General features: G+C 34.8%; 1 protein-coding gene across 1 annotated transcript in view; it reads left to right on the forward strand.

Moving 5' to 3' along the window:
- The window catches only part of SREK1 (splicing regulatory glutamic acid and lysine rich protein 1), a 29,837-nt gene extending 17,208 nt beyond the window's left edge, over positions 1-12,629 (forward strand). Inside the window, exons 5-12 of the mRNA XM_081318386.1 lie at positions 585-763; positions 2,587-2,717; positions 4,237-4,345; positions 5,994-6,113; positions 6,421-6,978; positions 7,697-7,792; positions 8,830-8,968; positions 12,065-12,629. Of these exons, the coding sequence (XP_081174512.1) occupies positions 585-763; positions 2,587-2,717; positions 4,237-4,345; positions 5,994-6,113; positions 6,421-6,978; positions 7,697-7,792; positions 8,830-8,968; positions 12,065-12,217 (1,485 nt within the window). The 3' untranslated portion in view covers positions 12,218-12,629. The remainder of the gene's footprint in view (positions 1-584; positions 764-2,586; positions 2,718-4,236; positions 4,346-5,993; positions 6,114-6,420; positions 6,979-7,696; positions 7,793-8,829; positions 8,969-12,064) is intronic.
- The last annotated feature ends 1,185 nt before the right edge of the window (positions 12,630-13,814 follow it).

Genomic DNA, 13,814 nt, shown 5'->3' on the forward strand with positions numbered 1-13,814 from the left:
TGTAGTTAAATGTTGTCTTGACTTCATCTTAAGGATATATAGAACTTCTCATCACCCATATATCCTTTACTGACTCTTTCAGTTACTCCCTCAAGGAAGGACTCTGAGAGTTGTACAGTATAAAATCAGCATTTAAACAGTATATAAAATTTAAAATATTAAATTTGATTTAAGATTAAAAATGTTAAAATTATAAAGTTATAAAATTATAAATAATTTCAAAGAGACTATTACAGTATATGTATATGTGTATGTTCATATTTTTCAAAGAGATACTCACCAAATAATCATTGTTGTCATTTCATTCTGGGGTAAGCAGACAATTAGAAAACTCCATGCTAATAAGTCAGATAAATTAAAACAAAATCTTTAAGGTGTTATTATTTAGAAATCAAGGAAATAGAAGTGTTATTTCTTGCTATTGGTATTCAAGATGTTGTTTTCATTGGTATTCAAGATAGTGTTCTTTTGCAGTTCCATTATGGTGACAAAAATTAACATTGTAGTTGGCATGATCAGAATAAGCAGAATCAAATAAGTTTACAAGTTATTTTTAATTTGAGTTGTTTGCTTCCCCCCCCCAGACTACAACAGCTGATCAGTTGCTTGAGTTTTTCAAGCAAGTTGGAGAAGTAAAGTTTGTGCGGATGGCAGGTGACGAAACCCAGCCAACACGCTTTGCCTTTGTGGAATTTGCTGACCAGAATTCTGTACCTAGAGCTCTTGCCTTTAATGGAGTTGTGTTTGGAGACAGACCATTGAAGTAAGAAAAACACACTTTTATAATCAATTTCTATCAACATTAGCCAGAATGGAAAGAGTTTGTAAGAGGTGTAGTCCAAAACATCTGGAGAGTATTAGGTTGCCTATTTCTAGCATAATACATACATACATATTCTTCATAGGAAAATTCATATGCATTTCCACAAACTTTGTGCAAGTCCCATGGGTTTACTTAAGCAATATATTGCACACGCTTAACAAATAGTTCTGCTGTATGTCTATGGGGAAAATGCAAATGTTTTTATTGGTAATTCATTGACTTTACTCAAAATGAAACAAGTAATACATTTGCTATAGTTAATAAATAGCCTTTGGACAGAAGCCCAACTTATAAGTTGGGGATTTAGCACAGAGAATTTGGTCGGCCTGTGGGAAGTTGAAGTTCATACTTGCCATCTCCAACTATAAATATTTCATAAAATGTGAATGGAAAGATGCTTTTATGAAAATCTGAGAGAACACCCCCACTATGTATATATTATATTTTCATAAAGGCAACTTCTAAATTGAGACCCAATTCTGTACTAAATTGATAGGGTCCTGTTCTGTGCTAGAGATCTTGAACAAAATTCACTGTGCTGATTGAGAGTCTTGGAAATTGTAGATTCTCTGGAAAGCACCATGTTAAATGCTGTAAAACTTAGATGTCTCTAATTTAATTTAGAGAATAAAGGCTTATTTTGAAAAAGCAGATGAGAGGCAGCTTAATGGCTTCATTTTTGTTTTCATCTTATTTGTACAGGGATAGGCAACTGGCCACAAACATCATTCCCACATTCTCTTTTTACATTCAAGAAGTGTTCTCTTAATATCTAATAAAATTTAAAATGCTATGCTAATTTAATATTTTGCTTGGATCTCATCAAAAGGAAGCAGTAGGGTGAAGCTAAATGGTATCTTTATAGTCAAAATGCCTCTGGGCTTTGGATAGATCTGCATGCATTCTTAGGAAATTAAGGTGGAGAGAAAAAAGGAAGCTTACAAAACAATTAGATGTGATCTAGTTAAATTAGAGAGTGATGTAAAGGGTTAAGGAGTTACGGGATTTTGATTTGACAGAAGGGGAAGAAGAAAAACATCTGAGTTCAAAGGTATTTTACTAGCAGGTCTCAGGTCTATCTTGTACCATGTTTTTCAAATTAGTTTTCTATATTGTCAGCTGAGAGGAGGAATAAGCAGGGTAAGTAATTGCTAAAAGCTATAGGCTTTTTTGAGGGGGGCTTGATGGCTCAGCAGTTAAAGATGCTGAGCTTGTCAGCTGGAAAGCCGACAGCCTGTGCAATGGGGTGAACTCCTGTTCCTGCCTCAGCTCCTGCCCAGCCAGCAGTTTGAAAGCAAGCACAAAATGCAAGCAAATAAATAGGTGACACTTTGGTGGGAAGGTAACCATGTTCTGTACGCCTTTGGTGTATAGCCATGCTGGCCACATGACCACAGAAAAGGTCTTCGGACAACACTGGCTTCCTCGACTAAGAAACGGAGATGAGCACTGTGGCCTAGAGTTGGACACAACTGGACAGGCTTTTATGTAAAATGTATCTCTTGATAGTTTTAACCCTTCCCCCCCCCCTTAATCATAATATGCAAAAAAAAAGCCTGATTATTTCTCAAGGAATAATAAGATTAAAAAAAACCCAGTAGTTTTATCTGTCAGAGTCATTGTTTTGGAGTCTAGTCCAAACCATTCGCGAGCTATTAGCATGAGTCCATTTTCTACTCGGTTGCACAGTAAAAAAAAGAATAAAATAAAGCATATGCATAGATGCAGTGAAATAACTAAATACAATGTGTGGTTTAATTTAGAATAAATCACTCCAATAATGCAATAGTGAAGCCGCCTGAAATGACGCCACAAGCTGCTGCAAAGGAGTTGGAGGAAGTGATGAAGAGAGTACGGGAAGCTCAGTCTTTTATATCAGCTGCTATTGAGCCAGGTAGGCTTTTCCTTGCCCTGTATTTCCACTGGGCTAACTCCGGGCATGTACATTTGGTGGAGCATTTTTTCTTCTTCTAGGAAACAGGGAGATGCTATCCTGGGCAGAATTCTTGGATGGACTCAGTAATTTTGATGAGTGGCTTAGTATTTTATAATCAAGAATGTGCAGCTAAGGTACCTGATAGCACTGCTTTTTAATGTCAGAGTATTGAATAAGTTTTAATAGTTTTTTTAAAAAGTACTATTTTGTTGGCCCCATTCTCTGGTCTCCTTAATTCTTCTTTCAGATTTTTCATTCTTCTTACTTCCTGATCTGTTTCCCTACTTTTTTCTTTCTTTTTTGGACTTCTTTCTCATTATGGTTTTCAGCTCCATTATTTTGTGTTGAGGTATAACTTTTCCTGGGAACATCATTGTTTTCTTTGAGTGCAGATAAGTAATGCGCTCTGCTTTTTCACTTTTAGGTACTGGGATTTAGAGGATACTTCTAAATTGATTGAAGTAGTAGTAATACCCAAAATCATCAGAAAATTATAATAATTAGAAAAAGGTCAAAACTACCATTATTTCACCTGTTCAGCACTCGCTTTTATCAAAACTACTAAAATAATCCATGCAGTTAAAATTAGTCATTTACCAGAACATGAGAAGGCAAGTGACAGGCAAAGTCTAGAGATAACTTGATTTTGTAATGAAAATTACTGAAGTAGTTGGCAGATTATCCGAGAAACAAATATCAATCCAGGAAATTTTCTTAAGTAACTTACAAAGAAAAAGAAATTCTGATCCTTAGCATCCTTGTTCTTTTTTGGGTAATATGTGATAATCTTTAAAAATGAAAGAAAACATCATACAGATTACCTTGGTAGTTTTTGTTGATATGGCTAACAGCTAGTCAGTCCATTTTCAATAAACAATGCAAAAAAAAAATAGTGACCTTAAACAACATAGCCATTTAACTAAGTTTGTAGAATAGTAATGAACATACATTATGAATCACTCTATTATTTCATGTTATTAGCTACAACATAAAAACTGAATGAACAAAATTTTATTTTCTAGAATTACTGCCTTTCATATAGGTTGAGTCCATTATATTCTTAAAGATTTGAAGATTACTTAATTATAGCAATGCTTTGATAATAAAATTCCAGTGCTATTCATGTGCATTTCTGCATAGCTTTTCAAAATTCTAACAGATTTTGTGTGTTTTCTGTCTGAAATCAGTTTTACCAAACATGTTTTAATCTTGTGCATTGTGGCAGCAACAAAGCCCATTCCTTATTTAGCTAGCTGTTTATAATTATCTGGTTTATGTGTACTGCTGCAGGATGGCTGCACTCAACGAATATATGCAATGACTTTCTTGGATGTTTCTGAAGGATTTTTGCAAAGAAGGAAGATGTGCAGAGAGTAGGCCCCTTGCAATATATGTGGTACATTCCACTTGTGCCAGATTGTTAACTGGGATCTTTAAATATTCTGAGCTTACACTGCAAAGTCGTTTTTTCTCTCAGAGTCTGGAAAGAGCATTGAAAGAAAAGGTGGTCGATCACGTTCCCATTCACGTTCAGAATCCAGATCTAGTTCAAAATCTCGAAGGAAAAGATCACACTCAAAACTCAGGTAAGTCTTCTACATAAGGCTTCTCTGAGATCTATTGTGAATTTGTCTTCTCCTATGTCAGCTAAGGCAGGTGTCCCCAATTCCCAGCCGTAGCTCGCTAGCAACTGGGCTACGTAAGCAGCGGGCGAGCACACACAACTTTATTTGTGCACGTGCATGATTAGGTTACTCACCTAAAATCATCCCCTTGGCTGGTGCCATTTCTGCTGCCGCTGCTGCCAATTCACGGAGCCGTGAATTACAGGGATTACTGTGATACAGCTGAACTTGTGTTTTGAGATCCTTTTGTCCAGTTTAAAAAGCTAGTAAATTATGGCATGAATTTTCAGATCTTTATGCAGCCCTGAGGTGGTACCCAAATTATTGAAATTTAATATTTTCACATGCAAAGCAAATGTATTAATTTTCTCTTAATTTGTGCTAAGTTAAGTTTAATGGTGGCAATGAATAACATTACTAAGAATCCTGGTTTTATCATTATAGTATTCTGAACTGGGAACTTTGTTCTTATTCAGATATGAATTCCTTGCTTGTTGCTTGCCAATGTGCTAAGACTACACACATAAAAATTGTTTCTACAAATTCAGTCTGGTCTGAAAGTTAAATAAAAATGCACTGATTCAGATGACAAATGGAATTTTCAGTTTTTGGTTAAGTTAGAAGGAGGGTTCTACCAAGGAGGACCAAGATGAGATTGAGCCTTCTTTGTGCATCAATATTTTATTGTAGTGCATTGTATAGTGTGCTAGTGGTGATATATGCTACAGAAAATAAAAACAGAGAAAAATGAAAAGTGTCTCAAGATTGAAAAGTAAAATTGTTGTAGATAACCTGTGACGTAATAATAAATATATAATGTTTTTTTAATCCAAAAATTCTTTAGACACAGACTTCACAAACATAATAATACATTATGAGGAAGTTGTATGTGAGGATACCAAAACGCTTCCATTATACTGTTGTTAGAAATGATTATGAAAAATATCTCTCCTGATCCATAGCATTCATCCCAAGAAAGTGCCATATATTTAATATTCATATTTGTCTCCAGTCATTTTTTACATCCAGTAATTAATATATACTGAAATTTTAAGACCTTACTAAAAACATAAGTAAATGTATTTCTTAAATTCTGTTCCTTCTTATCCATGAATCCACACTGTTGCTCATATGATTGAACCCTCTCTTGTGATGGAATAGGCAGTCTAGCTTCTCCCCAAGCATGGCTGTAAGAATTATTGGTAAAATTGGCATAATTTTATTGCATAAAAATAAGCTTTATAGGTTAGTTTCTCTTCCCTTGCTCCCTTCCCAAAATGGGAGACATAGGAGTGTTACAATATATAATTAATACTAAATTCAGATGCCTTGCACGTTGTTTTATTATCTTGTACTTTTGGAAGAACTTTTGTAGCCCTTTTTGTAAACTGATAAATTATAAGATTATCATCATTTGTTGCCTTTCTTACAATAATTACATTTCAGTTGCCTTTTGCTTTGAAGTTGGCTTTGGAACATATTTGACTTTTTATGTTGATTAATAATTTGTGAATGTTCTATTTTTAAAAAAAATGCACAATAATGCAGGCAACAAGGAAGAAAACCAATATAATTTATAGCATTTAGCCTCTACAATTATTTGCTACAGGAGTAGATCCCGTGGTAGATCACGCTCTAGTCAAAAGGACAGACGCAGATCCAAAAGTCCATCCAAAAAACGTTCAAAGTCTAAAGAACGCCGAAGATCAAGAAGCAGCTCTCCTTCTCGGTGAGATTCCTATAATTAATGCTATCACCTATTTCTGATATTATCACCTTGCTATAGAATTATAATTGTATGTTATCCAGCTGTATATTTAACTGTCACCACAAATGGCATGAGGACAGAGCAGTTACCATAATATTATTTTCCTTTATTGATTTTTCTATCTCTCTGCTAGATGCTATTTTGTAATTTTTCTGCCATCAGTAACTGCTGCACCCTGTTAAAATACAAATTTAGGAATTGAGTTACTTGACTTGTGCTCTCTTAGAGTGAATATTGGGTAAGCTGAATTAATATTTTCTTTCCTCAGGGAGAAGAGAAAAGAAAGCAAAGAGAGGATTAGAGAAAAAGAGAAGATTAGAGAGAGAGACAGAGATAAAGAAAAAGAGAAGGATAGGGGCAGGGAAAAAGATAGAGGCAGGGAAAAAGATAGAGGCAGAGAAAAGGATAGAGGTGGAGAGAAGGAGAAGGAGAAGACCAAGGATAGAGAGAAGGAACGAGTGAAAGATAGGGAGAAGGAGCGAGAAAAAAACAAAGAGAAGGAGAAAGAAAAAGAGAAGGAGAAAGTAGCAGATACGGAAAAAGATAAGAGAGAAGATTTGGACAAAGAAGGAGAAAAGGAAAAGGCGAGAGAGACAGAAGGAGACAAAAAGAAGGATGACAAAGAACATGTAAGAGAAAAGGAGGAAGACAAAGATAAAGGAAAGGAGGGAGAGAGGGACTATGAAAGAGACAAAGAAGGGGAGAAGGCAAAAGACAAAGAAAGAGACCGAGAAAGAGAAAGAGATGAAAAAAAGAAAAAGGAGAAGAGATCTAAAACACCCCCTAGAAGCTATAGTTCCTCAAGAAGATCACGTAGTTCTAGCAGGTTTGATTTTTTTTGAAGTTCTTAAACTCATTTTTTTTAAATTGAATTTGTAGTAAATAGTACATTTAGTGTGCATTAGTGCATACTAAAACAGTGATAAGACTTATTTGATACCCATTTAATCCCTTCAGATTTGAAATGTGAAGGGCTTAAATTAGGGCCACATTATGAATCAATTACCATATACTTTGATCTGTTAAATAATGAAGGATTCCAGAAATAGACCTTTGGTACTTCTAAGACAAGATTTTTCTTGTTCAAATCCCTTGCCTTGGCTTGATATTTACACATGAAGTTCATATAATCATGCAACTTCCATACACAGCCTTATATATATTTGGTTATTCATCAGATGAGTAAATAGCCCCTGCTGCATTGCAAGTGTTTTGTTCTTCGAAACAGATCAGATCAGTTTTCTTTTAAATCAGCTGGACTTGTGTTAGGTTTTAATGCATTTTTATATGAATTGTATAGACAGGGCCATTATGTCAAATTATGGTTTAGCATAATGAGCACCCACAGCAGCTTATAGAAGGCTCTCTGTTTTTCTCTGATAAGGATAAAACAGCAACTGTTGCTTTTGAATCAAAATGTGCACTCAGCTAACTTTATAGGTGAGGTTGACTGCAATTTAGGATGTACATGACAGAGCAACCTGAGCTTAATTAAATTAGTAATTCCCACTGGACTTCCAATTTTTGATTAATGGATCTTACAGAGATCGAAGGAAGAGGAAGAGTCGGAGTCCTTCAAAGTCTCCTAGATCATCCAAAATCACAAAAAGGAAATCATCTCGGTCTCCATCTCCAAGGAGGTAAGTGCATAGATTTATCATGCAGTTTTTGTACTGTTCACATTCTTCTGCAGTACATGCCGCTCATGAATAGCAGACAGATTAATGCAAAAAGAAACATTGAACAAAGAAAGAAACAGAAAACATGTCTGGTTTTTGTTCTTTGACTATATTTTCTTTTTAGGATATTATTCTAAATAATTTACCTTAAATTGTATATATAATATCCAAACTATAAATAAACTATAAACAGTTTATTTATAATATAAATCTCTAACCATTATTGTTCCTTTGAAATACAGAATTCCCTTTAAAAATAATTTTTCGTAGCAGTTGCCTGACTGGAAGTTAAAAAAAACACCCTAGAAAAAAAGATAGTGATAAACCAGTTCTGTAAAGACTGCAGAGGAAACATGTTTGATCTTGGCTTGAAGCAGTCTTTAACCTAATTGTTATTGGAGCTTGCTGCATCACATCCTAAAGGGATTATTAAGGCCCAGGGTTTTTTAGTTTGATGGGTGAATTTTATAGATATTTTGATTGTTGTTGTAAGCTTTCCAGAATTGTTTAAGATGGGTTTAAGTTGTTTAAGATACAAATCTTCCAGACAAATTTTAAGATGACTCAAATAATTTTATTCGGGAAAGAACTAAGATACACTTTTTTAAAAAAAATGCTAAATTTGACATGTATAAAACATTTTTCTATTGCTAGGTATTCTATGTTGAACAGCATAAATTATTTAATGCAAATTTATGTGCCAATTTTGAGAATAGTTGTTATTTTTATCCAGTTATCTTGAGTAAAATCTAAAATTAGCTTCCTTATGTTTAAACTATTTAGAAGAAATTGCTAAAATAAATTTTACTTTTTCTGTCATTAAATATATTAAGTACTACGACCTTGTTGCAATGTTATTTGTCATGAATTCAGTATTGTTTGAGGATGTGTGACTTTGCTGATTGTTCTTTAATGAATTCATATGAAAATATCTGTAAGCATGAAATGAACTATCCTATTTACATTAGGGGGGGGGATAATATCTTTTTCCAAAACAGAAGCAAGAAAGACAAAAAGACAGAGAAGGAGAGAGAGATAAGTAATGATCGAAGAGAGAGGGAGAGGTCTACCTCAAAGCAAAAGAGTAGTAAAGACAAAGAGGTCAAAGAGAAATCAGATAAAACCACAATTGTGAAGGTAAGCCTATTTTGATTGAGCCAATGCAATCATTGTACAATATTTTAGGAAGATTTCAGTGCCTGCTGCCTTTCATTGGTTCTTTGGATACCTCCTGAATTTTATTTAATTACTGAAAAATTCTTTTTTCAATTCCTCCATAATTGTAGGGAAGAACATGAAGTCATAAATATCGTAGTCCTTTTTTAAAAAAATAAATAGTTTAGTGTGGAAGGACAAAATTTGAAGTGTTGAATTTTATTCTTTCGGCGCCATCTCAGAATTATTCCCTTGGTAGAATATTGTTTCCAATAGGAAGGAAAGACAACTGTTCTTAATTGCAGAAGATGAAGTAAATCAGTTGTATTCAGTTTTAGCATATTTTCTAATACTGTTCTGAAGTTAATAATAAACTAAATAATATATGTATGTAATAAGCTATCTTGAGTGGTATTTCTACAAGAAATCCATTAAATAGCAATTTTAATGGTTTTGTAGCTACCTATTGTAATAGGGACGCGGTGGCTCAGTGGGTTAGGATGCTGAGCTTCTCGATCAGAAGGTCAGCAGTTTGGCGGGTCGAATCCCGAGTGCCGTGTAACAGAGTGAGCGCCTGTTACTTGTCCCAGCTTCTGCCAACCTAGCAGTTCGAAAGCACGTAAAAATGCAAGTAGAAAAATAGGGACCGCTACGGTGGGAAGGTAACAGCGCTCTGTGCGCCTTTGGCGTCTAGTCATGCCGGCCACATGATCACGGAGACGTCCTCGGACAAGTGCTGGCTCTTCGGCTTTGAAACGGAGATGAGCACCGGCCCCTAGAGTTGGAAACAACTAGCACACATGTGCGGGGGAACCTTTACCTTATTGTAATGAATAGGCAGACAAGCTGCCAATACCCTTCAGTGGCAGCCAGCAACCAGATAGGATTGAGTTGACTCCGCTTTTACAAGAGCAAACTGCTCTCCTTAGCAGGTAAATGGAAAGATTTCTCAAAGCCTTCTCTGTAGGCTGGAAGAACGTTGGTAGACATAGAAAGAGGAGACACAACCCTTTATCTCAGTGAGGGTTTTCAGTTACCAAAATTCTCTTAGAAGCCTATACTGAATTTTAAATATACCTCCATATCCTATGGAATTGTCATGTAACAGTTCATGGAAGAAGATTGTGCCCACCTATTCCCCTGCCCCTCCCCTATTGTCAAAAGATGTTTTTTTTAACTGAAAACTGTTCTTTATTGAAAATGTCATAATTTCTCTCTGCTGGGCAGAATGCTCTTGAGTAACTTGAGCATGGAAGTAATCCCCCCCTCCTTTCCTTCACTGCTCAGAGTAGAACTCACATTTTGCACAACAAAAGGGTTGCTTTTGGACCAGGAGAAACACTGATCCTTTCTCAGGAGCTGCAGTAGTGGTTTTGCAAGCTTGGCAAAATTAGGGATGAATTTCCTGTAGAAGTTAGCAAAGCCTAGAAAGCACTATAATAGAATAGACTGCACCTTTGCTGGATCCATCTAAATGCTTTCTGGATATTCTGTAACCTAAATCAAATTGAATGTGCATATTTCTAATTTAGCAAAGGGCTTATTGTCTTGCAATTTTTGCAATATATTTCTCATACGAGTTACATGCAAGCAGGGATCTTGAGAATAAACCAAGAGGTTATGCAGTAGACAATAATGCCTGCAGAAATGTTTTTTGTGAAGCTAGAAAAAAACTTTGGAATAAACCAGGCTGAAAGACATCACTATGTATTCAAATCTCCTGTACCTTGTATCAAAGATAAATATTCATGCCCTTCTTTCCTTCTGATTAGGTTGTCTAGTTTTGTAAAAAGGGATGTTTTTAGTAACTGGGTTAGTAGATCTGAGATATGTGGGCGTTGATAATGGTGCCTAATTGTCACTTTGTTCAGTTCCTTGTAGTCATGAATTGTGTGCATTTGGGTTGTTTCCTTTCCCTTTAGATTGGCTGTTTTTCTTTTTTGTCGCAAAGGTGCCTTTTCCAAATGATTTGCTTCCCATCCAAGAAGCTTCTTCAGTTCTAGCTCAGTTCTTCAGTTCTACAATTAATATAGTAACCAAATTCTAAAACAAATGTTACCAATATAAATTCAACAATATAATATAGTAACTCCAAGTAGCCAGGTTTATTGTATCACTTGCCTTAGTTCCTAAATGTATATTTTAAAAACTGTTGCTGTTAAAAGCTTCCTAAATCCTAGGGTATGGCTTTTTCATTTGGTGGAAGATAATTTCCCATTCTTTGTAGCTGGTTTAGATAGTTAATTGGTGGCTAGCTAATGATTACTATAGGAATAGAAGAAACTAATTGTTGCAGTACTAATAGCAATAGAAGGATGTAATGTGAATTTCATTAAAAAGTTGCCATTTAAAAATAAATAATTATTTCAGAGGTTTCAGTTTTTATCAGATGTCTTTCTTTCTTTCTTTCTTTCTTTCTTTCTTTCTTTCTTTCTTTCTTTCTTTCTTTCTTTCTTTCTTTCTTTCTTTCTTTCTTTCTTTCTTTCTTTCTTTCTTTTTGCATTTTTTATGCACTCGGGGTTGAAAGGAAGTGACTGGCCTAAAGCTATTTTTTTTAACAGAAAAAGTTACCAGTCAATGAGGGAGGAATCATTTTTCTGAATCTGGAACTAATCATTGTGCTTACCTATTGTCAGATGTTAGATACTAGAATTCAACAATTGCTGTTAATTTTCTTATTTGGGCAACTTCGGTATATACATATATTTGGCTAGATAGACAGCATTACGGTCTAAATACACTAGAACTCTAGTTCTCTGGAAAGAACTATTCAGCAGAAAGTTATGGAATGGAATGTGTAATAAAAATAGTAGAAGAAAGAATTCCTATGTTGCTTTGACAGTGGGATAGTGTCTTAACTTCTATAGCAAGAATGTCAACAGTTCTCAAAATACATCTTATACAACAAAATAGGCTTAAGTGCCAGACATTTCTTACAAAGTTGTGGTTAATATGAGAAAAATGTTTTAAAATTCAAATTTTGGAGTGCATGAGAGTGCATACGCTCAAAAATCAATTAGATAAATTTGATGTGTATTTTTTTATTTCTTGCCTTTTAAATATTTTTTCTTTATAAAGGATAAAGATCTCAGTAAAGAGAATCAAAATTCTGAAATCAATAAAGCAGCAGTGGAAGAGGAGACAACAATTGCAGCAGAAATGGAACAACAACAGAATGGGAATTGCCAACCAAATGAAGAAACAATCTCAGTTAAAACTGAAGATGTGTAGAATGTTGATTGGACATTTGACTCATTTGGCAAAAGAAATAGAAGACTTTTTCTCCGATCTCAAAAATCCATCAAAAGAGGATAAAAAATTATTAAGCAATCAACTGGACATACCAAATTGTGCTAGAAGCTATTCCAGTCTCGATGGTTTGGTCACTTTGAGGACAGACAAGAAGCCAAGGCTGACCAATAGGATATGTTGTACAAAAGCAAACAGCAATGATCAAACTGTAAAATAAAAAGTGGTTGCAGTCTACTATCCTGAAAAGCTACAGAGAGATGCATTTGGAAGTTGTTAAAATATTTGTAGGTTGATAAATTTTGTTTTTCTTACGGTTTTAAAACTAAACTCCATGTGATATGTTTTGATGATGTGCTTGGAAATGGTGCAGAAATAAACATATTTCCCTTGATGTTGTAAATTACAGTGATGAAAAGTTTTAACCCAACACAGTTTTATAGTTGTGTATATCCCCACAAAGGCAAGTGAAGATTCTTTCCTTTGTTGTTTGTGACTTTCTGTTTATATTTTTTAAAAAATTCTTTACGACATAAGTCTAAAATTCTTCTCTTAACTAGTAGTTGATCAATGCATGCTAATTCTAAAAAGATCCATGTTTGTACTAGAGTTCCATTCTTCCAAATATAAGCACATCTATGTAGTAATTCCAAACAACTGACTTTGTCTTGAGTTGTATTACAGGGTGCCTAGTAACTTGCAAATAGAACAGAAAGAGAAAAATGAATTTTTACTTTTGAATGGAAATGTAGAGCACAAGCTGATGCTTTAGTGCCTTTGACACAGAGAATAGTGATTTCTGGTAACAGAGTTTTTTTTTAAAAAAAAATTCTCTGTTTATGACAGGGGTGTCAAACTGCCAGCCCACAGGCCGGATGCGTCATCCGGAAGCTGCGCCCACCCCATTGCCGGCAATGGCAAAAACTGTCCCGATACGTTGTGTAGTGTCACATGACGTCGCGAGTTTGACATGTCTGGTTTATGAGTTGCTCTTTTTGATGATTCAATCACACCAGTAAGCAAGCATTTGAAAGATGTCAATCATATCAACCATTAGTTATTTGAAATACTTTGAAGATCTCTTGATTTTATCCCTAGCTAATGTAATTGCTGTTTAGGGACCATAAACAGGTGTGCATGATCCAGCATACAATCCAGTTAATCCATACATTTTTTCAGATCATACAATGAATCAGGCAGTTGAATAGTGCTAAATAAAAGTAATTTACCTCTCAACAGGTCTGGAGCATAAAAAGCTCCCTTTAATAGCATGTATCTTCTTAAGGACTAAATAGAGGTTATTTCTATACTACTTGTGTAACATCACAAGTAAAGAAGTAATTAAGATTTCTGTTCTGTTTGATAAAGATCTGAAAGATGAAACATGATGAGTGCAACTCATTCTGGCCTCATTGCAGCCTTTTAAAATTTACAGCACAGGATTGTACCTTATAACACAGTTGCCGTAAAATCAAGAACTATTTGAATACAATGTAATACAATCACATGGCTTTATAGCACTGAAAAAAGGTATGAAAAGCCAAATAATCATAGCTTTCAGTTTGTGTTCTCGATATTT

This window comes from Vipera berus (assembly GCF_964194415.1).
Source record: "Vipera berus genome assembly, chromosome: 2".
NCBI classification, from domain to species: Eukaryota; Metazoa; Chordata; class Lepidosauria; order Squamata; family Viperidae; genus Vipera; species Vipera berus.